This window comes from Salvelinus fontinalis, chromosome 24 (genome assembly GCF_029448725.1).
Source record: "Salvelinus fontinalis isolate EN_2023a chromosome 24, ASM2944872v1, whole genome shotgun sequence".
Lineage (NCBI taxonomy): Eukaryota > Metazoa > Chordata > Actinopteri > Salmoniformes > Salmonidae > Salvelinus > Salvelinus fontinalis.
The window spans coordinates 22,265,919-22,291,616 of NC_074688.1; the positions used below are offsets into that span (position 1 = coordinate 22,265,919).

The following is a 25,698-nucleotide window of genomic DNA, read 5'->3' on the forward strand; positions in this document are numbered from 1 at the left end:
ACATTCCTGCAGTCAGCATGCCAATCGCACGCTGCCTCAAAACTTGAGACATATGTGGCATTGTATTGTGTGACAAAACTGCATATTTTAGAGTGACTTTTTTATTGTCCCGAGCACAAGGTGCACCTATGTAATGATCATGCTGTTTAATCAGTATCTTGATATACCACACCTGTCAGGTGGATGGATTATTTTAGCAAAGGAGAAATGCTCATTAACAGGGATTTAAACAAATTTGTACAAAACATTTGAGAGAAATAAGCTTTTGTGTGTATGGAACATTTCTGGGATTTTCTATTTCAGCTCATGAAACATGGGACCAACATTTTACATGTTGCGTTTATATTTTTGTTGTGTACTTTAATACACATCTGTCAAGCAAGTGCATACAACATTTGCTCTGGCCTTTAGCTATCATACAGAATTTACTCTGACAATTAGTCAGCTATCATACAAAAGATTCATACAAAAAATCTGTACGTGCTGTATTTATGAACTATACATTTAGGTGTGTAGAAGATGATTACCTCTAGTACCCTGCTGTCACTTTCTTACAATTATAAAATGCTATGTGTCTAACATTATGCATGAAATGTTGCTTAATACTTTCTCACTAACGTGTATAACATTGTAATCCATGAACTGAGAACTAACCATTCTTTACTTATGAACTGAGAACTAACCATTCTTTGCTTATGAACTGAGAACTAACCATTCTTTATGTAACGGCGGTCCTCCTCCTCATCTTCGGAAGAGGAGGAGTATTGAGGGAACCAAGGCGCAGCGAAGTTTGAACACATATTTATTTAACAAAACAAGAAAACGATCGTGAAGCTAAATAAACGATGTGCACACACAGGCTACAAACGTTTAACATAGACACGAACTTGAATAAACTAACAAAACAACAAAACGGTGTAGACAGACCTATACGACGAACTTACATCAAAACAAGAAGAACGCACGAAATAGGACAATTAGACTACACAAACCGAACAAACCGTAACAGTCCCGTATGGTGCAAACAATTACACAGACACGGAAGACAATCACCCACAACGAACACTGTGACAACGCCTACCTAAATATGACTCTTAATTAGAGGAACGCCAAACACCTGCCTCTAATTAAGAGCCATACCAGGCAACCCAAAACCAACACAGAAACAGAAAACATAGAATGCCCACCCAACCTCACATCCTGACCAACTAACAGACATAACAAACTAACATAAATAGGTCAGGAACGTGACACTTTACTCATTAATTTAAAACTAACCATCCTTTACTCATGAATTGAGAACTAACCATCCTTTACAAATGAATTGAAAACGAACCACCATTTACTTATGAACTAAGAACGAACTATCCTTTACTCATGAATTGAGAACTAACCATCCTTTACTCATAAATTGAGAACTAACCATCCTTTTCCCATTTTACCTGGCACTGTATTGTGTCTTCATAACAGCTGTCTACATGCTCTGGGGATGTAAAGTACCCCACTGAGTGTTTCCCTGGTCCTAGACCAAATCTCATTGGAGGATGGATAACCTTCTCCTCCTCAGCAAAAGACCAATGAACAGGGCCATGGAGAGACAAATGACAACCAGCACCGCAGTACTGACAGCCACATGGCCCATTGGGCTTCTCTGGGACTGGAATGAGACTGTTGGAGGGGCAGAGAGTAGGGATATATCAACATACTGTAGCCAATGGGTGCATTTTTTTATTTTATTGAAAGGCATAGGCTTTGATGACTGTGATTATCAAGGGCAGCTTGGAAGAATTTCTTACATTATGAAGCTGTTGGAAGACCTGTAGGAGATGGAAACAGAATAAGATGGTCAAGAATGAAGTGACTTACATTACAATACATTTAATTACTCATTCTGTATAAGCAATGAGATGACTAATCAATTTCACCCTCATCAAGTGTCATTAATTCACGTCTGATATATCATTAATGTCTGCTATCATATCACACCACTGGTACAGTATGGCCGCACCGTCGTCCACTTTGGTCTTGATGGGTCCGGAGGAGATTGTGGCCTGGTTGTTGGCCAACACTCCCTGGGCTTCTCTCTTTCTCCTGGAGGAACCTGAACAGTTCTGGGATCAAACAGGCAGAGTTCAGACAGGAAGTCATTTTTCATTTCCTCTTGGTTTGAAACATTTATCTATTCAGTTGGATATGCTTAGAATATCATAGGGTTGTCTCATAAATTAGGGTTCTTCAGAACAGAGGGCAATATAGTCTGGGAAACAGATGTTAAACTGGAATCTTTGAACGTTGTTGTAGACAAACCGGATGTCGAGAGAGAGCAAGGGCAATATTGTGAATGTGACCGCCACTGTGTACTATTGTAAAATGTTTAGTTTTGTTTCTATGAGTGAAGGCAGTGACCTGTGTGTTATTTTCTAATTGTTGATGCTTACGGGCAGTAAGGACGAGCAGGTGGACACCTCACAGAGTCGGGTGACACAGTGCAGGTAGAAAGTGGAGATGGTCATGTTCTTGTGTTCAATGAAACGGAAGGCCTCAAAGGAGAAGTGTGCATTCTGAGACGCTCCGTTCAACTCAACCCTGGTTTTTCTATCACGTGTACACCTTTGATGAGATAAGAGATATGAGTCATACACATACTGTACACATACACACATTAGGCGTGACCAGAAGCCAAAAATGCTTCAGTTTCAGTTAGAGTTATTATAAATCTATAGAAATTAAACTGGGTGAATAATACTGACTCACCCAACAAAGAGGTCATAGTAGGTGCTGTTGTTGGGAACGGGACTTGTTGTTGCATAGCATCGGTCAAGCAGAACGTGGAACCTTTAGAGAGGAACAGAGGGACAGATTCTAGAATGCAGTATAGCTACAGCACTTTTTTTCTTAAATATATTTGTTTTTTATTTGTGAGAAATTGTATGTTTTGCAGTATGGTACTTTACAAAAGGCTCAACGTCTATAGTCCTACCTCTCTGTTAGACTGGTGGCTTTCACCCCCACAAAGATTCTGGTCTTCAGATTTATTCCATTCTCTGGGACAATGAGTTGCTGAGTGTAGTCAGTGTCCTGTTTCCCAGCAAAACACCAGTCTATTATAAGCACAACACAATTGCTTCATATCCTATAGAAGTGCACTGTGTACTTCTGGGAGTAATGTGCTGAAGGTAGACACTTACACTGTAGAGCCACATGCTCAGTGTACTGACAAAGCTGCCGTCATTGTCCCTCACTGCAAGACTCACACCCGATCTGAATGTTACAGGGAATGTTACAGTGACACACCCTACATGGTTTACACTCAATAACACCGAACCCAAACCGGCTGCGCGCGTGCGCTATCGTGCATAATTTTATTTTGTCCCCCTACACCAAAAGCGATCACGACACACAGGTTAAAATATCAAAACAAACTCTGAACCGATTACATTAATTTGGGGACAGGTCGAAAAGCATTAAACATGTATGGCAATTTAGCTAGTTAGCTTGCACTTTCTAGCTAATTTGTCCTATTTAGCTAGCTTGCTGTTGCTAGCTAATTTGTCCTGGGATATAAACATTGAGTTGTTATTTTACCTGAAATGCACAAGGTCTTCTACTCCGACAATTAATCCACACATAAAACGGCCAACCGAATGGTTTCTAGTCATCTCTCCTCCTTCCAGGCTTTTTCATCTTTGAACTCATATGGTGATTGGCATCTACACTTTTACCACGACAACCGGCAAAACATTTAGTCTTTCAATCTCCCACTTGAGTATAACCAATGAGGAGATGGCACGTGGGTACCTGCTTCTATAAACCAATGAGGAGATGGGAGAGGCAGGACTTGCAGGGCGATCTGCGTCAGAAATAGAACTGACTTCTATTTTAGCCCTTGGCATCGCAGACACTTGTTGGCACGCGCGAGCAGTGTGGGTGCAATAATTGAATAACATGGATTTCTAAATTTATTTTGCAACTCGCGCACGCGACCTGTCCGGTCTGGTCAGCATGTAATGAACAGGCTGTTTGAGACATTAGACAAAATTATGCAGAATTATAGTGGGAGTTACAGTAGAGTAGGTGATTCATTTAAAGACTCACACTGTGACTTTACTGCTGTTGACCAGATACTGCAGAGGGTAGCGACAGGAGAACATGTAGATGATCTGCCGGCGGTAGGTGACAATAGATGCACTGGTGTCCAGCGAGTTGATGGTGCCAGATATATTAACAAACTGGACATTTGAGAAGTCAGAAAATAACCCAGTACCAACTTCATTGGTTATCTGGAGTCAAGACAAAGAGATTCAAAATACCCAGCTTAGAACAATAGGTGGCAATTCAAAGAATCAAATACTAATTTTCTCTCACCATAATTAACCAAACAGGTAAATACATTCCTGTAATTGATTTACCCTGAATGTGTTGGAGCAGACAGCCACAGCATCAGCAGTTATTGACAGATTGAATTTCAGGATTGGAGGGTCAATGTTCCAGTCAGGTGTTCCATGGCACTCGGGGAGGATAAACTGTGTGTTGAGGGCCATCAGGGTTTCGTTGTATCCACCAAAGTAGACTGGGCATAACAAGATAATCAACTCCATAACTTCAGTACCACAGGTCACTGTAATGTCCGAGTTCACTGGGAAAGACCAGAGATATGAACCATTAGATAAGACAAAGGAATAGCGCACAATGTGGTACAATAGTAATATTGTAATACTATAATAGTAATTACCTGACATTTTGGTGACGTTGATGTGTGTGAAAATGTTGTTTTATCATCACCCTAACCTCTGTTGAAATAAGAGGGGATGGAAGTACTTGTACCAGCTGAGCAGTGTATTCACTAACCTGGTGGTCTGAATGTTGAGTGCATGTTGCAAAAAGTGCTGGGTGTCTGGGCCTCACTCCGCAGAAACAGGCAAAGCTGGCACACAAGCAGGGGCAGCCACATTGTTCTCAGTCTGCAAGTACAAGACACACCACAATGAGGACCAAGGCATTCACCAACCTCATCTGAGGCCATTATCTGAAAAAACATCACACATCGATATGACTTTGTCCATAAACTCACAATCCCCTTCTGAAAAAGCTAGCTAATTACAAAATCACAAATAAACAGGAAATTATAGATTATACGGAATAATCTTGCATTGATAGATTAAAGACAAGCACACTCCTTACATTTGTGCACTAATTAAAGCACACATTTGTATGCATCTATTATTAAGAAAATAAGCAAATATGTATTCTGGTTGATGACATTCCAGTGAAATGGCTAAAAAAAGATGTTGTCAAAGACTCACCTGTAGGTGTTCATCTTACTTTGTCTTTATCTCTGTCTCCAGCTCCCTATATTTATACTGGCCTCCTGAGGAGCAGAGGGGCGTGAGAGTGAATATCCCATACAAAAGACATAGTAACATGAGATATGGATGTTCAGAAACATCTCAGTACTGCATGTTGTTGTATTTTCAACATTGCTATATACTTCAATTATCAAGTATTTTTTATACATTTTTTATATTTTAGCAATGATCTCTGTCAGTAGACATACCTACAATGTTGCTTTAGAATGCAAGACTAAAAGTGATTTATCAACATGGGGTGATGTGAAGGACACAGATGCACTTTAAAGTAAGACAATTTCATTACATATCCTCTGACAGTAATTGTATGATTTTGTGTTGATTATAGCAAATGTACTTCAGAGTTGTGCTTCTGAGATAGACTACCACAGGATGAGATCAGTGCTCGAGGAACAACTTGATGACATAATTCAAGTAATTTTCTACCTGTTTCAATTGAGTTACAATCAAGTCCACACCAAGCACATACTGTCCTTGGGATAGGGAGACGTGAAGGTAGGTGGGATGGAAGGTGTTATTATAAAGGTGTGAATAGCCATTAATGGTGTTATGTAAGGACTACATAATGAATAGTCTCAGACATAATGTAATAAGCACATTCAATTCAAGTATATATTAAGTACATTTGACACTACAATGATTACTATAATTATGCTCTTGATCCCTGGGATCAGCAGATGGAGGGTGTACAATGTGATGTCGTCAGATATTGTTGCCATTGTTTTTGTATGGTGATAAACGTGTCAGCATGGCATTCATAATGTATCAGGTTTGGCTGTTAGGCGCCTCAGCCAGGCATCTAAATTGGATGTAGAAAATCTTTCAATTCTCTCCCTGTTCAGGAATAAAAGACACACCTATTGAAGAGAGAGCCAGGGTATTTTGTGTGGCACCCCAACATGAAAGGGAGTTTCCTGGATCCCCCAGAGACAGCACTACAACAACGTGTAGTAGTACAGCCCAATAAAAACGCATGCTAAATTACTCTAGTGGTATCCAACGATAAATGCCAGTTTTGATCTGACCTTTGCTGTCTAAACATCTATTTTTCTCCAAGGCACACCATTGGTGTTGTTTACTGTAGGCCTAGAGATGCTTTTACCATTACATAAGAACCATAAACAACAACACATATATAGGACTGCCACCATCATGTATCTTACATTATTTTTCTGATAATGGAACTCTTCCCTTTCTCTAACAACCTGTTCCAGTCCAGACACAAAGCCCAATTGGCAGTAATTGTTCAGTGAGGCAACCTCTTTAGCTAAATCCCAACCTTCTTTCATAAATTGAGTCTCTCTCTCTCTCTCTGTGTGTGTCTCGCTCCCCCATCTGACTCACAGGGTTATGTCAGGGTTTCTGCTGAGCTGTCCTTTATCAAGGAACGTATCTCTCCCACAGTACAACAATGCCTAGGCTACTGTACTGTGAGCTGTAGCTCCCCTGTGCCAGTAAGCTATACTTCACACTTCCCATGGGAGCAGGGACATATACACTAGATACAAGCAGATGGCAGAAGAGGAGACAAAGCAAGAACGTGTTCTCTGCTCTCATCTCGTGTACTCTAGTTCAACTGTTAAATTTCATCCAAGCACAAACAACTGCTGTATGCTTTCCAGATTAGTCGTAGTGGGAGGACCACACAACATGTCATCGCGTGACTCCAAGTTTACTTCAATATCAATATTTGCACATAAAAGCATTTCACAGACACAAACAAATCTGTCAGGACCCGGTGCGAGAAACAGTCACTAATAATCGTCAGAACCCAGAAGATGAGGCAGACACAGCAGTACTAGAGATGGTGGTTTAATTAAAGAACAAAATCTCCAGGCAAAGAATCTAACTCCACAATGTCCAAACATAAAGCCAAGAAGCACAAAATGGATATCCTCCAAAATACAAAGAAAACTCCACAAAGTGGTAAAAACAGCAGGGAAAAACAAACCCCAAAAGACTACTCAAAAATACACAAGAACTAAACCAGAGAACCTCTGGAAAATCCAATAGGAGAATCATATGTTCAGAACAAGGCTTGGGCTGGGGCTGGGTGCTAACATACACAGGAACTGAGGAACACACAGGGTTTAAATACTAACAAGGGAACGACACACAGGTGCAAACAATAATTAGAGCAAGGAAAAACAAAAGGTACAAAAAAGGTGCAATGGGGACATCTAGTGACCAAAACCTGAACAGTCCTGGCCAAAACCTGACAAAATCCCACCTCGTCTAGCATATTTTGTTTTGTCAACATTTGGACAGATTACCAAAACATTTTGTGTTTCCATCAGGCATGTCATTACATTTTTATGCAACTTGACTCGCATAGAAAGGTTGGATGGAAACCTTGTTAGTGTCAAATCATAGTGTAAAAGCAGGTGAGCTGGTTTGACTATTTTTGGCAATTTTTTGTGTTTTGTAGTGGAAATCTGAGCAGGTCGAGCATAACTTCCAATAAATAAGTTAGTCCTAAATATTTATAAAACTAAAAGCATTGTATTTGGTAAAAATCATTCACTAAACCTCAAATAAACATTGTAATGAATAATGGGGAAATTGAGCAAGTTGAGGAGACTAAACTGCATGAAGTAACCCTGGATTGTAAACTGTCAATGTGAAAACATATTGATGCAACAGTAGGTAAGATGGGGAGAGGTCTGTCTGCTTTCTTAACAGCACCATCAACAAGGCAGTTCTTACAGGCCCTAGCTTTGACACACCTGGAATACTGTCCAGTCGTGTGGCCAAGTGCCACAAATAGGGACTTAGGAACATGAGAATTGGCCCATAACAGGGCAGCACGGCTGGCCCTTAAATGTACACGGAGAGCTAACATTAATAATATGCATGTCAATCTTTCCTGGCTCAAAGTAGAGGAAAGATTGATATGCTGAATGCACCGACCTGTCTGTTTAAACTACTAGCCCACAACTCAGACACCCATCCATACCCCACAAGACATGCCACCAGAGGTATCTTCACAGTCCCCAAGTCCAGAAGAGTCTATGGGAGGTGCACAGTACTACATAGAGCCATGACTACATGGAACTCTATTCCACATCAAGTAACTGCAAACAGTAAAGTTAAATTAAAAAAACAGATAAACATACACCTTTTGGAACAGCGGGAACTGTGAAGAGTCATACACAGGCACTGACACATGCGTACACACACATGATAATATACACACGTACACATGGATTTTGTGTTGTAGATATGTAGTAGTAGAGTAGTGGCCTGAGGGCACATACTTAATGGGTTGTGAAATCTGTAATTAAATGTAATATAATGTTTTTAATTGTATATAACTGCCTTAATTTGGCTGGACCCCAGGAAGAGTAGCTGCTGCCTTGGAAGCAGCTAATGGAGATCCATAATAAATACAAATATGTCAACCCTGTTACCCATAGATAGACAGGCTAGAAATGTTCTAACGGCCCAGAGCAGTCAAAAACATGATTTCCTGTGTTATATATAGCTACTCTTCCTACACCCCTACTCTTACAATAAGTGCCTGACTCTCTAATGACCTCAGAGAGTCAGGACACCCGTTTAACATCCTATCCAGAAGACAGCACCATACACAGGGCAGTCTTCCCAATCACTGCCCTGGGTCATTGGGATATTTTTTGGACCAGTGGAAAGAGTGCCTCCTACTGGCCCTCCAACACCACTTCCAGCAGCATCTGGTCTCCCATCCAGGGACTGAGCAGAACCAACCCTGCTTAGCTTCAGAAGCAAGCCAGCAGTGTGGTATGCGGCTGGCTATGATGGCCTAGGAACAGAAGATTAACTGCCTTGTTCAGGGGCAGAACAACAGATTTTTACCTAGTCAGCTCAGGGATTCAATCTATCAACCTTTCAGTTACTGGCCAAATGCTCATAACTACTAGGCTACCTGCCACCCCAACCACTAGGCTACCTGCCATCATCAAGGCAAAACGTGGCTACTTTGAAGGATCTCAAATATAAAATATATTTAGATTTTTTTGACACTTTTTTGGTTACTACATACATTGTTTTGATGTCTTCCCTATTATTCTACAATGGAGAAAATAGTAACAATAAAAAATAACCCTGGAATGAGTAGGTGTGTCCAAACTTTTGACCGGTACTGTATATCCACTCCATGAGGTTGGAATAACACTATGAAATTGCTTAGTTGGGATGAAGTTTTGGCCTGCCTGATGTCACCGGACAGTAAGTTAGATGTTAGACCAATAAGAAAGACGGTTCCAAACCTCTCTGCCAGTAACAGTTTTTTTTCAGTTTCCCCCTCCCCACAGACCACTCCTAGACAGTCCCATCTAAATTCTTGCTTGAGAAATTGCTCTTTGCTAAAAAGCTATTTTTGTTTCTTTTTGACCTTTTAAATGGAAAACAGTCACAGTAGGGTACTTAATTGTTACCCATAAATTATTTGATTTTTAGATGAAAAAAGCTGAATTGGGCTTGCATTCAACTAACTGCGCCATGTGACACACAAGCTTCCATTCCCCCTGTCACAAGGGGATTTATGGCGGATTTACAGTCAACCTTGTTGCTTTATTAGGCACTTGCTATAGTATAATAATAAAAAATTGCTCTTGAGAAGGAAAAAATTGTTTTTCATTAAGTTGAACATGTGAACTTTATGACAGAATGTTATAATTAGGTGAAATAAAACGGGGGGTTTTCTCAACAAGTTACACTGCTCAAATTGTGGAACGGTCCAACACTGTTTCTCTAAAAATAGGAAACACTGTAGCAACTAACTTATCTACTGTGGAAATATTTTAATTGGTTCATTTGAGCTCGCGATGAAGCAACTGTTGGCAGTTGATTGGCTAGCTACATCGCTCCGTTTGTTCTAGACTGTTCGGCGGAAATCACCAGCCCAGTCAGCTTCTGCGAGGAGTCCTTCTGTACTAATCAGGGTGAAGCGACATTTTCAGGGTGATTTGTAATATTTAATAAGGTAAGCATTTTGAAATGGAAGTTGTTGAATATCAGTATTATAGTTGTTGGAAATTACGAACAGTAAGTTAGGCTATTCTCCAAAATTCAACGTCTCCTGTAGGATAATCGCCATATTCAACTTCTCCTGTAAACCCAGATTCAGGTTCAAAGTGGTTACATTATTTTCTAATGAATCAATAGTTTCATCGGATATATCAGTTTGCTTGCTAGCTGTTTAAAGGGACGCTCTCTTGTTAGGCTAGCTAACGTTGTGTGAAGAGCTGGGTTTGCCTTCCAACATTATACAGTTGAACCATTGGCTTGTTCGATCGATGTTGCTTAATGCGCTGGTTAAATGTTAGTTTTAATAATTGTGTGTGAAACTTATTTTAATGGAAACCCTACCTAGTCTAGACTACGTGAGTTGGCTGGCAATACTGGATGATGAAGCTGAACGGAATGTTCCAGCAATTTCCCAACACACCGCGGCAGCGCAGGGGCGAGTCCACTGTGACAAACTCCCGGCAAAATGTTTGTTTTATATTTAAATAGGTGATAGGGAGGAATAGCTTCCATGACGTGTTCTACCCATGTTCATTTGGTTAAAGTGATAATAAGCATGGAGTTGCTTTAGCTATTCAGTTAAAATTAAGCTAGAGATGTTTTTGTTATTTTATTTATTAACAAACGAATATCAACAAACAAAAGATTAATAGTCACATGTAAACAAGCATGCATGCATGCATGCATACAAACTATTTACATTGTCAGGGATGCTAAGCAAACAAAACGTATTCATTAAGAATTCAAGTTAGAATTTTGTTTTTTCACTTAAAGTAGTGCCATACTGTTTAAATTAATTTATAAAGTGAAAAAAGTTAGGTTTTGAATTAGACCATTAGCATTTGAATATGAAATGCACCAAATATTCCTAGCAGTTGAAATTAATACACTACATTTTATCAATGTCAGAATTTCTGAAATAAATCAGATCATAACCATTAAATTGTACAACCTGTCCTGTTTTATTTGTAACAAAATTATGTATGTCAATCCCAAAATGCGGGGGATGCATGCCAGCAAAGCCACTACACAACACTAAACAATACATGAATTGTACTATAGCAGTGCCCACATAAAGCTGTCCCAACAGCAGACCCAACACCTTACCACTGCTACACCTGGCTATCAGCGGAGTCTTGTCTGGCAGCGAAACAGTTAATTTAGCCTCATTTACTGCCTTAAAAATAAAAAAACATAGCTGATAAGGCTGACTGAATTAAAAAAAAAAAAAAGGTGGTTTCTACTGGCAATTGAGATGTACAAACTATGGCATAAGGGGACGACAATCCGTAATTTCGATTTAAGACATTAATGAGCGAGCTAGGACGGATGTAGTCAACTTTGTTCAGCACTTTTGAAATGTACAGTGACAGAATTGTTCTTACAGTGTTCTCCCTGTACACCAAGTCAGAACCGTAGGATAAATAACGGGCATATAAGCAGACAATGAAAGCTCTTACGACATTCAATGATTACATTTCTCTAAAACAGTTTATAGGCTAAATGTTCACCAAGTCAGAACATTAGGTGAAATTAAGAGGGGAAAATATACCAAATTATTAGGGTGAGGCACATGGGCTACTAACAGCTTACTACACAACATACACTAAATATTACTTTATTGGCTACAGTATACATATCTACCTGGCATATTGCATCATTTATGCAGCAGCATACAAGACATTTTTCGACTCCCCTTGTTGTGCTCACTTGTACAGGAAGGTGGCGCTGCGGTCCTTTTGTGGGCAAATTTTGTCATCAAAGTCTGACATTCTCTGGATTTATGGTGTTTTCAAGACAACTGGGAACTCAGAAAAAAAAAGGTTGAATCATGATGACGTCAGTGATCTTCAGGATGTAGCTCTAGAAAGAGGCCCGAGTTCCCTGCTTAAAATTCCGAGTTGGATGACCGTTCAAAATGTATTTTCCCAGTCGGAGCTTGTTTTTTCCCCAAGTTCCCAGTTGTCTTGAACTCGCTGAAGTCAGATTTCCCAGTTCCAAGTCAAGTTGTTTGGAGCGCGGCACAAATCATGCTTCACTAACAGCATGGCCAATGTTGGATGTTTATCATTTTAAGCTTGGGAAAGAGACCCTTAAACACAGAATATGGATCACACACCACACACACCACTCCACTGAAAAGCAGGCTAGGGATTGCTTTGCAATGCTTTCAGTTAGGCACTGATTCCTTCCAAACCACTCATTGTTGAATTTGCAATTTCCAACTTGTTGTGTAATGTTTGTCCAATGGTCGATGAGCACCGATACGTTTTATCTATAATTTCTCTTCAATATTTCTCTTCATATGACAAGGAATTAAAAGTATTTGCCAATAGATTGTCGACTTGATTCATGAATATGACTGCTAGCTAAGATTTTGAAAGTATGGTGTTGACATGAATCAAAGCTACTGCAGATAAAACATGAAGTAAATTTATCTGTGGCCAATAACCTTGAGCCTTCTTGGATGGGCACTTCTAATGTAACTCTATGGCAGCACCCAAGGGGCTTGAATTTTCTAGCTCTACCCTTAGATTTGGCAGTGATGTACTGTAGTGTCCCCATGAGTGAAAGAACACTGAGCCAATCACAGCGCAACTAGAGAACATTACCAACCCCTATACTCTGTATTTTCCGCTGGCTGCCCCACCAACACAGAAAGCACTGAGCTAGGCTGATACACCTGCATTTTGGAGCTGCCTTACTCAAGAAAGCAAAAAAGAGACCATGTTTGTATTGAGGCTTTATTAACTCAATGATTTTATTCTATTCATTTTTTATTTTTTTTACATTGTTTGCAAACTAATATGTGACATATTAATGCCAAAATAACATGCAAAACAGGCAACCCAAAGAAAAGACAGGTGCGGGGATCAAATCAGATGGGGCTCTGTTGTGGCTACTATTGTATGAACTTTTCAGAAAATAGCATTGTGTGTCACGGGTCTATACTAAAATAGACCCAACTTGACCAGTTTGTATAGAGTTGTCCCCTACAGTCTACCCTCAGGATAACTCAAGTCAACGAGTTCATACCACACAGTAGTGCTGGGCGATATGACGATATATATCGTGTGACGACAGAAAAACATCTATCGTTTCATATTATTTCAACCACACAGTTTGTTTTGTTATCTCTCTTCATTTTCAGACACCATGTCAAAGGGACCAGCAGTTGGCATTGACCTGGGCACCACCTACTCCTGTGTGGGTGTGTTCCAGCATGGCAAAGTGGAGATCATAGCCAACGACCAGGGAAACAGGACCACACCCAGTTATGTCGCCTTCACAGACACAGAAAGGCTGATTGGAGACGCAGCCAAGAACCAAGTGGCCATGAACCCCACAAACACAGTTTTTGGTAAGAAATGAACTTAGAGAAATTGATTAAATAACATGTACGGTATATAAGATGTACTTTACATAGTCTCTCCATCTGTGGCATTAACTCATGTTTACCCCCTTATCTTCTCCCAGATGCTAAGCGGCTGATAGGGCGGAAGTTTGACGACATTGTCGTCCAGGCAGACATGAAACTCTGGCCGTTTACAGTGATCAACGACTCGACACGGCCCAAGGTCCAAGTGGAGTACAAGGGAGAGACCAAGGCCTTCTATCCAGAGGAGATATCCTCCATGGTGCTGGTCAAGATGAAGGAGATTGCAGAGGCCTACCTGGGCAAGGTGAGCATGCCTATCACTCTGTCTTCATAGCAACGCATGTTATGGTGTTTGGGGTGTTACCTAATGGTTTAACAAAATAGAAATGCATTTTTCTAACACATTCAAAAAAAATAAGATTGTCTTGTCTAGTGAAGCATTACTAATTTGTGTATACTGAATCGTTCCTCTTGCAGACTATAACCAATGCAGTGGTCACTGTGCCAGCTTACTTCAACGACTCTCAGCGCCAGGCCACCAAAGACGCAGGGACTATCTCAGGTCTCAACGTACTCCGCATCATCAATGAGCCAACCGCTGCTGCTATCGCCTATGGCCTGGACAAGAAGGTTAATGTATATATGTTTATCAACACTACAACTATACTTAGAACTATAATGCATACCTGAGGCCTGTTGACCAAATGTTTTGGGAGACAAATTTCACAAAAATGCATATTTAACAGGCGTTTAAAAACATTTATAATCATTTTAGGTGGGAGTGGAGAGAAACGTCCTAATCTTCGACCTAGGCGGCGGTACATTTGATGTGTCTATCCTGACCATCGAAGACGGGATCTTTGAGGTGAAGTCCACGGCCGGAGACACCCATCTTGGAGGAGAGGACTTCGACAACCGCATGGTCAACCACTTCATCTCTGAGTTCAAGCGCAAATACAAGAAGGATATCAGCGATAACAAGAGGGCCGTGCGTCGTCTGCGCACCGCCTGTGAACGTGCCAAGCGCACTCTGTCCTCCAGTACCCAGGCCAGCATTGAGATTGACTCTCTGTATGAGGGCGTCGACTTCTACACCTCCATCACCAGGGCTCGCTTTGAGGAGCTGAACGCTGACCTGTTCAGAGGCACCCTGGACCCCGTGGAGAAGTCTCTGAGGGATGCCAAGATGGACAAGGCCCAGGTTCACGACATCGTCCTGGTGGGAGGCTCCACACGCATCCCCAAGATCCAAAAGTTGCTGCAGGACTTCTTCAATGGGAAGGAGCTCAACAAGAGCATCAACCCTGATGAGGCTGTTGCCTATGGTGCAGGTGAGGCTCTTTATTTTTCTATCTTTGCCCAGTAAACCCCTCTGGTCAGCTGTGTCTTTTCCTGTTCTGCCTTCCCTAACCTTCATCCAGAGAAGCCCGAATATGGATAAGGGAATTGTAAATGCTTTGATGGTTTAAGAATGAGTGACAACCCCTGTGCCTGTTGACAGCTGTCCAGGCAGCCATCTTGTCCGGAGACAAGTCTGAGAACGTGCAGGACCTGCTGCTGCTGGACGTCACGCCACTGTCCCTGGGCATTGAGACGGCTGGAGGGGTCATGACCGTGCTCATCAAGAGGAACACCACCATCCCCACCAAGCAGACACAGACCTTCACCACATACTCAGACAACCAGCCTGGGGTGCTCATTCAGGTGAGGGGGACGTACTATGACTCATTCTTAGGTACCTCAATGGATTGTGTCCATCGGTGTCAAAATGTTATCATATACTCTAGTTGAGATTTAACTTTAAATTTGTGCTGAATCCTGATCTTAACCAGTCTTGACCTACATGGTCATTTATTTGTTAGTGTTTACTTAAGATGAGACTTTGAATGTATCCACTTTAATGTTGACCTGAATGTGTGTCTGTGTCCTGTCCTCAGGTATATGAGGGGGAAAGAGCCATGACCAAAGACAACAACCTACTGGGGAAGTTTGAGTTGTGTGGGATTCCACCAGCCCCCCGGGGTGTGCCTCAGATCGAGGTGACCTTTGACATTGACGCCAACGGCATCATGAACGTGTCCGCCGCTGACAAGAGCACCGGCAAGGAGAATAAGATCACCATCACCAATGACAAAGGTACACTTACTAGTTCTTACAGTTAAAGGGGAAATTGTCAGTTCAAACAATAACAAAACATGCACCCTGACACTGTTTTGGGGCAAAAGGTGAGGGATGGGGCTGGAAAAATGGAACCACTCTCAAATGTATAGACATAGCTATGGATGCAAGAACTGACCATCCCATGATGTTAAAATATAGTTTTAAACATGTTTTGAGGCTATAAAGTGTTTGTTTACGATCACATTGTTTACAAAAAAAGGAGTTAAACAAGCTTATTTTTTTGTTTATTTATTAATACATTTATTTAAATATATATATATGTCCAACCATAAGCTATGGTCTGGGATCTGGAAATCTGTTCAATGTTCATTTCAATTCTTGATTTACCCATTGATTCTTGAACATCTGAATCCCAGAATGTAGCTTTAAACACTATGCCATTGTAAAGTATGCACAACATTTTAAATAGGCATGTCCCCTCTAACAATGCTTGGTAACAAAGCTTCCATCTCATTGTCTGCCCCTCTCTCCACAGGTCGTCTGAGTAAGGAGGACATAGAGCGCATGGTCCAGGAGGCTGAACAGTACAAAGCTGCGGACGATGTCCAGAGGGACAAGGTGGCGTCCAAGAATGGCCTGGAGTCATACGCCTTCAACATGAAGTCCACCGTGGAAGACGAGAAGCTCAAGGGCAAGCTCAGCGACGAGGACAAACAGAAGATCCTGGACAAATGCAATGAGGTCATCAGCTGGCTGGACAAGAACCAGGTACAGTACGGGCTCTGGGTCCTTCAACCAGAATGGAGTGGGTTGATGTTCATATCTAAAGTCAAGTATAGCACTGAGTCCCTCACCTCATTGTAATTTGATTAAACAAATGTCTGGTGGTTAAACAAGGTTGGAACACTCTCTCTTTGCTATCTCTTCCTTTCTCCTTGTAGTCTGCAGAGAAGGAGGAGTTTGAGCACCACCAGAAGGAGCTGGAGAAGGTCTGTAACCCCATCATCACCAAGCTGTACCAGGGTGCTGGGGGGATGCCTGGGGGGATGCCCGGGGGGATGCCCGGGGGGATGCCCGGGGCTGGTGGTGCTGCACCCGGAGGAGGTGGATCCTCTGGACCAACAATTGAGGAAGTCGACTAAACCATTTAGTAATATTTTACTCTTGATTGGATATTGCTAAGTAGTGGTCCACATTCTATGGCTTGGAATGGGCTGAACCTTTATTTTCAGAATCTGCATTGACTACTTTTTGTTTATTTTGGTCATTCATCTTTTTATGCTGAAAGCAACCATGGATTGAGTCTTTTTCATGGGCACTGTTCTACCTATTGTAAAACGTTTTCAGTTTAGCCAGTGAATGGTTACTATACAGAGCATGTTTTTCACCAGTCGCATTCTGTGACTGCAAAATGTTTTTGCCTTTGCACTGCGCTCTTGGCTAAAGGTAACTCTTAAAAAATAAAATCTCTTGAATTCACATTCTTCTACCAGACTCTTCTTTAATTTCGACACCTGTGACAGTCTTGATGACAGGGTTTAATTTAAATGTTAAAGCTGCTCTATGCAGAAATAGCTCCACCATTTCCTGGTTGCAAAAATTATAATAGTTCGCCTAATTTAATTTTGTAAAAAAAGCACGTATAGTGTATAGAATCATTGTACAATCTAAACCACTGTGAAATATATTTTCTATAACCACCAATATTGTATTTTTAGTTGTTTTGAAGCTGGTGTACAAACTGAAAGTAAAAGATACAAATTAAGCTAGGGGGCAGCATTTTCACTTTGGATGAATAGCGTGCCCAAATTGAACTGCCTCCTCTGTCCCAGATGCTAATATATGCATATTACTATTACTATTGGATAGAAAACACTCTGAAGTTTCTAAAACCGTTTGAATTATGTCTGTGAGTATAACAGAACTCATATGGCAGGCAAACTTCCAAACAGGAAGTGGAAATTCTGAGGCTGGTTGTTTTTCAACTCATCGCCTATTCAAATCCCAGGAAGATATGGATTTGGTTAAAAAAAACTTTGTTTCTATTGAACATGCCATACTAATAAAGGCATTTTAATTAATTATATGAGGAGTGCCTTGGTCCTCCTTTTTTTTAAAGATATGGATTTGTTTGCACTTCCTACGCCTTCCACTAGATGTCAACAGTCGGTAGAACGTTGAATGAAGTTTATACTGTGTTGTGGGGCCGGATGAGAGGGGAATGAGTCAGTGGTCTGGCAGATTGCCAGTTCCTGGTCATGCGCATTCCACATGATGTCGCCTTGTGTCCATTACTTCTACAGACACGAAGGAATGCTACGGTTGGAACGTTATTGGATATATACACTGCTCAAAAAAATAAAGGGAACACTTAAACAACACAATGTAACTCCAAGTCAGTCACACTTCTGTGAAATCAAACTCTGCACTTAGGAAGCAACACTGATTGACAATAAATTTCACATGCTGTTGTGCAAATGGAATAGACAAAAGGTGGAAATTATAGGCAATTAGCAAGACACCCCCAAAAAAGGAGTGATTCTGCAGGTGGTGACCACAGACCACTTCTCAGTTCCTATGCTTCCTGGCTGATGTTTTGGTCACTTTTGAATGCTGGCGGTGCTTTCACTCTAGTGGTAGCATGAGACGGAGTCTACAACCCACACACGTGGCTCAGGTAATGCAGTTCATCCAGGATGGCACATCAATGCGAGCTGTGGCAAAAAGGTTTGCTGTGTCTGTCAGCGTAGTGTCCAGAGCATGGAGGCGCTACCAGGAGACAGGCCAGTACATCAGGAGACGTGGAGGAGGCCGTAGGAGGGCAACAACCCAGCAGCAGGACCGCTACCTCCGCCTTTGTGCAAGGAGGTGCACTGCCAGAGCTCTGCAAAATGACCTCCAGCAGGCCACAAATGTGCATGTGTCTGCTCAAACGGTCAGAAACAGACTCCATGAGGGTGGTATGAGGGCCCGACGTCCACAGGTGGGGGTTGTGCTTACAACCCAACACCGTGCAGGACGTTTGGCATTTGCCAGAGAACACCAAGATTGGCAAATTCGCCACTGGCGCCCTGTGCTCTTCACAGATGAAAGCAGGTTCACACTGAGCACATGAGCACATGTGACAGACGTGACAGAGTCTGGAGACGCCGTGGAGAACGTTCTGCTGCCTGCAACATCCTCCAGCATGACCGGTTTGGCGTTGGGTCAGTCATGGTGTGGGGTGGCATTTCTTTGTGGGGCCGCACAGCCCTCCATGTGCTCGCCAGAGGTAGCCTGACTGCCATTAGGTACCGAGATGAGATCCTCAGACCCCTTGTGAGACCATATGCTGACACATGCACATTTGTGGCCTGCTGGAGGTCCTTTTGCAGGGCTCTGGCAGTGCACCTCCTTGCACAAAGGCGGAGGTAGCGGTCCTGCTGCTGGGTTGTTGCTCTTCTACGGCCTCCTCCACGTCTCCTGATGTACTGGCCTGTCTCCTGGTAGCGCTTCCATGCTCTGGACACTACGCTGACAGACACAGCAAACCTTTTTGCCACAGCTCGCATTGATGTGCCATCCTGGATGGACTGCACTACGTGAGCCACTTGTGTGGGTTGTAGACTCCGTCTCATGCTACCACTAGAGTGAAAGCACCGCCAGCATTCAAAAGTGACCAAAACATCAGCCAGGAAGCATAGGAACTGAGAAGTGGTGTGTGGTCACCACCTGCAGAACCATTCCTTTTTTGGGGGTGCCTATAATTTCCACCTTTTGTCTATTCCATTTGCACAACAGCATGTGAAATTTATTGTCAATCAGTGTTGCTTCCTAAGTGGACAGTTTGATTTCACAGAAGTGTGATTGACTTGGAGTTACATTGTGTTGTTTAAGTGTTCCCTTTATTTTTTTGAGCAGTGTATGATAACAACATCCTGAAGATTGATTCTCTACTTAGTTAGACAAGTTTATTCGACCTGTGATATAACTTTTTGAAGTTTTCGTCCGACGTTATGCGTGACTTGCATGAGCGTTTGGATATGTGTACTAAACGCGCTAGCAAAAGTAGCTACTTGGACATATATAATTGACATTATCGAACAAAACAACAATTTATTGTCGAACTAGGATTCCTGGAAGTGCATTCTGATGAAGATTATCAAAGGTAAGGGAATATTTATGATGTAATTTCATATATCTGTTGACTCCAATATGGCGTAGAAATGTTGTTTTTTTCTGAGCGTCGTCTCAGATTATTGCATGGTGTGCTTTTTCCGTAAAGTTTTTTTGAAATCTGACACAGCGGTTGCATCAAGAACAAATGTATCTTTAATTATATGTAAAACATGTATCTTTCATCAAAGTGTATGATGAGTATTTCTGTTATTAGATGTTGCTCTCTGCAAATCCTCCGGATATTTTGGAGGCATTTCTGAACATGGCGCCAATGTAAACTAAGATTTTTGGATATAAATATGCACATTATCGAACAAAAAATACATGTATTGTGTAACATGATATCCTATGAGTATCATCTGATGAAGATCATCAAAGGTTAGTGATTAATTTTATATCTATTTCTGTTTTTGTGACTCCTATCTTTGGCTGGGAAAATGGCTGTGTGGTTTTTGAACTTGGTGGTGATCTAACATAATCGTATGTTGTGTTTTCGCTGTAAAGCATTTTTTTTAAATCGAAAACGATGGGTAGATTAACAAGATGTTTATCTTTCATTTGCTGTATTGGACTTGTTAATGTGTGAAAGCTACATATTTCAAAAATATATATTTTTGAATTTCCCGCGCTGCCTTTTCAGCGGAATGTTGTGGGGGGGTTCCGCTAGCGGAACGTGTGTCCTAGAAAGGTTAAGAATGGGAAGCATAGAATGGTGCACATAGAACATATTTACCACTTAAACTTTCAATAATGACTGATCTATAACTCACATTTCCATTTGAATTTGGTCAGGTCACCCAAAAAAGTTACATATTGCAGCTTTAAAGAAACTTTCAAAATTATAAATGTGGTGCATATTCTTTATTATGAAACAGATGAATACCACTCAATAGAAAGGAGAATAAACAGACAATTGGTTTGACCCTTTTTATTATGCTTATTCAATAGTGGCCTGGTAAACAGGAAATGACGTAGTTAGGTGTGTAAACCCAGATGTGAACTGTGTGTGTTTTTGTCAGATCAGCGGGAGTTGGAGTTTCTCGGGCATTCATGCATCCTGTAGGCACACATGTAGAAGATGCCTGTAAAAGAAAATAGGAAGAGATTAACGTTCAGTTCCTGGGCATACTGTATACTGTCCACTGGATTATCCACTGATGTCAAAAATGTTTTTCTTCAAATTAATCTTGTTGGACTGAGCCGTAGGATGCATCTCAAATGGCAGCCTACTCCTTATATAGTGCACTACTTTTGAACAGAGCCCTATGGGCCTTGATCAAAAGTAGTGCACTAATGGGAATAGGGTGCCATTTGGGATGTACAATAGTAAATTAAGCCCTTTTAGCTCTATAGGCAGAACCACATTATCCTACCTGAGAAGAAGGTGAGGACCACGGCTACCCAACCCATGATGTAGGACCAGGAGAAGCGCCAATTCCCGTATCGTTTCCCGTAGTAATTCACCGTCACCCCAGTGTACACAGCCATCGCCAGCAGCACAAAGAAGCCTGTGGAGAGTAGTCAATCAAATGCTGCTTATTTCTTTCATCACATCCATCAACAGAGACTTGATAGCATATAAATATGTAATTTATTGTATATTCTATGCTTGATAGAGTTACAGGGACAAATGACAAGGAGGAGATACTTACAGGAGATGAAGAAGAGGATGCCGGCAGCAAAAGTCTTGTCAAACCCACTGAAGGAGGAGGAGCGTATGAAGGCCATGACGCCGATCACGATGCCAATGAAGCAGGCCAGCAGGGAGAGGATCATAAAGGCACGGGTGGCATCCCAGTACGCTGGTGACAGAGGGCACAAGGCTGAGACCCAGTGCAGGTACTACTTCCCCAATAAGCACTACTACTACTATTATTAGTGGCATTCCTGTCCATAGTACTGAATTACATTTCACACTTTACTCAGATGTGACATCACTGAACATTTACTTACTACACAATATTCTATATTTTGCACCAAATGTTGAATTATGGTGATTTACTCCCAACTAAACCTGCTCAAATAAAAGGAGCTGATTCCTTTGTTGAAATACCTTTTTACTCTAGATATTCACAGCATGGAACAGGACCTCATAAAGACCTTTCGTTCACTTACAGTACGTTTGATGACAAATGGGACATGTTGCGCTTACCAATGCTATCTGTGTGTGTCATGCATTTCCCAGGCACACAGTAGCGCCACAGGCCCTGATGCATATAGTTGTTGGATTGACGGTACTGCATCCAGTAATCGGTTGCTGTGGAGATAATAAGGAGTATGTTCCCGACTCCAGCGCAGAACAACCCACCACCCATGAAGCTGTACATCCTGCCAAGCACACTGACACACACAGAGGAGATAGTTAGCCTACAACACAATTGTCAGGGACATTGAAGCATCTCTATACAATTACATCTCATGGCTGGTGAATACAGCATAGAGTAACACAACATAACGTACATTGTTTGCTTCTAATAGTTGAAAGGGTCTGGATGGACATTACAGACCGTTTTAACATTGAATCAATTATATTTTTTCAAAGAATAATCTTACAAGGTATACATTCATATTCCACTTGTTTTACCATAGGCCTACTGCTTTTAGACAGTTTGTTAGAGTCTTTTCAAATGGCCATTATATACACTATCGTTCAAAAGTTTGGGGTCACGTAGAAACATCCTTGTTATTGAAAGAAAAGCAATTTTTCTGTCCATTTAAGATAACATCAAGTTGATCAGAATTTTTTTATTTTTTTTATTTTACCGTTATTTTACCAGGTAAGTTGACTGAGAACACGTTTTCATTTGCAGCTATGACCTGGGGAATAGTTACAGGGGAGAGGAGGGGGATGAATGAGCCAATTGTAAACTGGGGATTATTAGGTGACCATGATGGTTTGAGGGCCAGATTGGGAATTTAGCCAGGACACCGGGGTTAACACCCCTACTCTTACGATAAGTGCCATGGGATCTTTAATGACCTCAGAGAGGCAGGACACCCGTTTAACGTCCCATCCGAAAGACGGCACCCTACACAGGGCAGTGTCCCCAATCACTGCCCTGGGGCATTGGGATATTTTTTAGACCAGAGGAAAGAGTGCCTCCTACTGGCCCTCCAACACCACTTCCAGCAGCATCTGGTCTCCCATCCAGGGACTGACCAGGACCAACCCTGCTTAGCTTCAGAAGCAAGCCAGCAGTGGTATGCAGTGCTGCTGAAATACAGTGTAGACATTGTTAATGTTGCAAATGACTATTGTAGCTGGAAACTGCAGATTTTTTATGGAATATCTACATAGGTGTACAGAGGCCCATTATCAGCAACCATCACTCCTGTGTTCCAATGGCCCGTTGTGTTAGCTAATCTAAGTTTATAATTTTAAAAGGCTAATTGATCATTAGAAAACCCTTTTGCAATTATGATAGCACAGCTGAAAACTGTTGTTCTTATTAAAGAAGCAATAAAACTGGCCTTCTTTAGACGAGCTGAGTACCTGGAGCATCAACATTTGTGGGTTTGATTACAGGCTCATAATGGCTAGAAACAAATAACTTTCTTCTGAAACTCATCAGTCTATTCTTGTTCTGAGAAATTAAGGCTATTCCATGTGAGAAATTGATTGCCAAGAAACTGAAGATCTCGTACAACACTGTGTGCTACTCCCTTCACAGAACAGCACAAACTGGCTCTAACCAGAATAGAAAGAGGAGTGGGAGGCCCTGGTGCACAACTGAGCAAGAGGACAAGTACATTAGAGTGTCTAGTTTGAGAAATAGACGCCTCACAAGTTCTCAACTGGCAGCTTCATTAAATAGTACCCGCAAAACGCAAGTCTCAACGTCAACAGTGAAGAGGCGACTCCGGGATGTTGACATTCTAGGTTGAGTTCCTCTGTCCAGTGTCTTGTGTTTTTTTGCCCATCTTAATCTTTTATTTTTATTGGCCAGTCTGAGATATGTCTTTATCTTAGCAACTCTGCCTAGAAGGCCAGCATCCCGGAGTCGCCTCTTCACTGTTGACGTTGAGACTGGTGTTTTGCGGGTACTATTTAATGAAGCTGCCAGTTTAAAGAAGACCAGTTTTATTGCTTGTTTAATAAGAACAACAGTTTTCAGCTGTGCTAACATAATTGCAAAAGGGTTTTCTAATGATAAATTAGCTTTTTAAAATGATAAACTTGGATTAGCTAACACAACGTGCCATTGGAACACAGGAGTGATGGTTGCTGATAATGGGCCTCTGTACGCCTATGTAGATATTCCATTCAAAATCTGCCGTTTCCGGCTACAATAGTCATTTACAACATTAACAATGTCTACACTGTATTTCTTTTTTTATGTTATTTTAATGGACAAAAAAAATTGCTTTTCTTTCAAAAACAAGAACATTTCTAAGTGACCCCAAACTTTTGAACAGTAGTGTAGTTTTAGCTTTGATATACTGTGTTTACCCTGACATGACTGATCTGTTTCTCTTCTGTCCTCTCTCTTCTGTCATCTGTTTTCTGTCCTCTCTCTTCTGTTCTCTTTGTTTTTCTATGAAGAAATATGATCTATAAGTCACCTACTGTACATTATATCAAAACACATGACATCACATTTTACCCACACCACTCGGCTAAGTAATAACTTACCTTTATTATCCCTTTAGAGAAAAAGTCAGAGATTCCAATATTACAAGGGGGATGTCAATGCACTCTGGAGCCCAATATTGCCCAGGCTGGCAGGAAAGTTTTGTTTGTGTGTCGGAAACCAGGCGAACAAACGGCCCCGGGGCACAATAGAGCATGCTGAGCCACAACCAATCACATGGGATGAGTTTTGTGTTTTAGGGAATCTGCTGAAAATACAAAACTATTAAAGCTCTGGGTAAGTCACAGTAATACTGATGACACAGGGGTTTCAATTCAAAATACTGCACTACCATCCACAGTGGACATGGGTTGGCAATAGGATTCCACACTATGCAGTAAAAGTAAGTTTCACGTAGTTATTTCACACAGAAAAGAACAAAAGTATAGTTGGGGCTCTCATGTTAAATTGAGATAACATTATCTCTCACAACATCAGATGTTAAGGTTTTAAAATCTTTATTGAAACTACAATTGAACTCCAAAAACCACTGTGAGTTCATTGAATTTAAACTGCCCAGTAATTCTCCGACCATGGTCCAAAAATCAGCTTCAAACACACACTGTGATGCATATGAGTCACTACAGTATGTAACACTTTCCTTTTCTAGGGTAGCAGGTGTCTTGAACAAATGGTGGTAGATGTATTTCATAATCACAAAACAGTAATTCAAGTTATTCAGTGCTATTCCATAATTAACACATTTTCAGGAAAATAAATCAATAATTATGTATTCAACATTTTCGGTGGAGAGTTAAGTTGTTTAGGAGGCGGGAAAATTATCAAATGAAATTTTATCAGTGAGTGTTTTTAAATTTGTATATATACAGTGGGGTCTGACATTATTAACAGCCTTGATAAAAATGAGCAAAAATTAATGTATGGAATAAATACTTCAAATACTGAGCTATGCTCAAATAAATGGGGAAATTATATTATTTTAAACTAATACAATTGCTCAAAGAAAGAGATTTTTTTAAACAATACTTTTTTTCTAAAATCTTTTATATGTTGGAGAACACATCTGGAGGGATCT

At 41.1% G+C, this 25,698-nt stretch overlaps 3 protein-coding genes across 4 annotated transcripts; 1 reads left to right on the top strand and 2 right to left on the bottom strand.

Annotated features, from left to right (window-relative positions):
• Positions 1–728: 728 nt before the first annotated feature.
• si:dkey-4p15.5 (zona pellucida-like domain-containing protein 1) lies at positions 729–10,813 on the bottom strand. 2 transcript variants are annotated; one of them, XM_055880190.1, is made up of 12 exons: positions 10,716–10,813; positions 5,304–5,368; positions 4,849–4,961; positions 4,410–4,636; positions 4,096–4,280; positions 3,189–3,261; positions 2,981–3,078; positions 2,755–2,835; positions 2,439–2,610; positions 2,009–2,111; positions 1,797–1,817; positions 729–1,668 (listed from the first exon to the last, which is right to left on the bottom strand). In XM_055880190.1, the coding sequence occupies exons 2-11, from the start codon at positions 5,315–5,317 to the stop codon at positions 1,798–1,800; spliced, it is 1,086 nt and encodes a 361-aa protein (XP_055736165.1). In that variant the 5' UTR covers positions 5,318–5,368; positions 10,716–10,813; the 3' UTR covers positions 729–1,668; position 1,797. The 2 variants fall into 2 exon arrangements, with proteins under 2 accessions (XP_055736165.1, XP_055736166.1); XM_055880191.1 differs by lacking the exon at positions 729–1,668 and having other exon boundaries at positions 1,720–1,817.
• Positions 10,194–17,352, top strand: LOC129822160 (heat shock cognate 70 kDa protein-like). The gene is made up of 9 exons (XM_055880189.1): positions 10,194–10,329; positions 13,525–13,734; positions 13,851–14,056; positions 14,230–14,382; positions 14,528–15,083; positions 15,254–15,456; positions 15,690–15,888; positions 16,409–16,641; positions 16,815–17,352. The coding sequence occupies exons 2-9, from the start codon at positions 13,530–13,532 to the stop codon at positions 17,013–17,015; spliced, it is 1,956 nt and encodes a 651-aa protein (XP_055736164.1). The 5' UTR covers positions 10,194–10,329; positions 13,525–13,529; the 3' UTR covers positions 17,016–17,352.
• Positions 17,353–20,944: 3,592 nt separating this feature from the next.
• LOC129822645 (lens fiber membrane intrinsic protein-like) lies at positions 20,945–24,990 on the bottom strand. Its single transcript, XM_055881007.1, has 5 exons — positions 24,665–24,990; positions 22,184–22,371; positions 21,684–21,833; positions 21,405–21,539; positions 20,945–21,113 (listed from the first exon to the last, which is right to left on the bottom strand). Exons 2-5 carry the CDS (start codon positions 22,356–22,358, stop codon positions 21,052–21,054), a joined length of 522 nt encoding a protein of 173 aa, XP_055736982.1. The 5' UTR covers positions 22,359–22,371; positions 24,665–24,990; the 3' UTR covers positions 20,945–21,051.
• Positions 24,991–25,698: the final 708 nt, after the last annotated feature.

Excerpts from the sequence above, each read along its gene's own strand:
- si:dkey-4p15.5 (XM_055880190.1), bottom strand. Across the intron at positions 2,836-2,980 it reads GCCACCAGTCTAACAGAGAG|GTTCCACGTTCTGCTTGACC; the intron begins GTAGGACTATAG and ends TCCTCTCTAAAG. Across the intron at positions 1,818-2,008 it reads CAAGACCAAAGTGGACGACG|GTCTTCCAACAGCTTCATAA; the intron begins GTGCGGCCATAC and ends CATCTCCTACAG.
- LOC129822160 (XM_055880189.1), top strand. The coding sequence starts at position 13,530 with ATGTCAAAGGGACCAGCAGTTGGCATTGACCTGGGCACCACCTACTCC. Across the intron at positions 13,735-13,850 it reads CCCCACAAACACAGTTTTTG|ATGCTAAGCGGCTGATAGGG; the intron begins GTAAGAAATGAA and ends ATCTTCTCCCAG. Across the intron at positions 15,084-15,253 it reads GGCTGTTGCCTATGGTGCAG|CTGTCCAGGCAGCCATCTTG; the intron begins GTGAGGCTCTTT and ends GCCTGTTGACAG.
- LOC129822645 (XM_055881007.1), bottom strand. The coding sequence starts at position 22,358 with ATGTACAGCTTCATGGGTGGTGGGTTGTTCTGCGCTGGAGTCGGGAAC. Across the intron at positions 21,834-22,183 it reads GACACACACAGATAGCATTG|CGTACTGGGATGCCACCCGT; the intron begins GTAAGCGCAACA and ends CTCTGTCACCAG. Across the intron at positions 21,114-21,404 it reads GGTCCTCACCTTCTTCTCAG|GCATCTTCTACATGTGTGCC; the intron begins GTAGGATAATGT and ends TTTCTTTTACAG.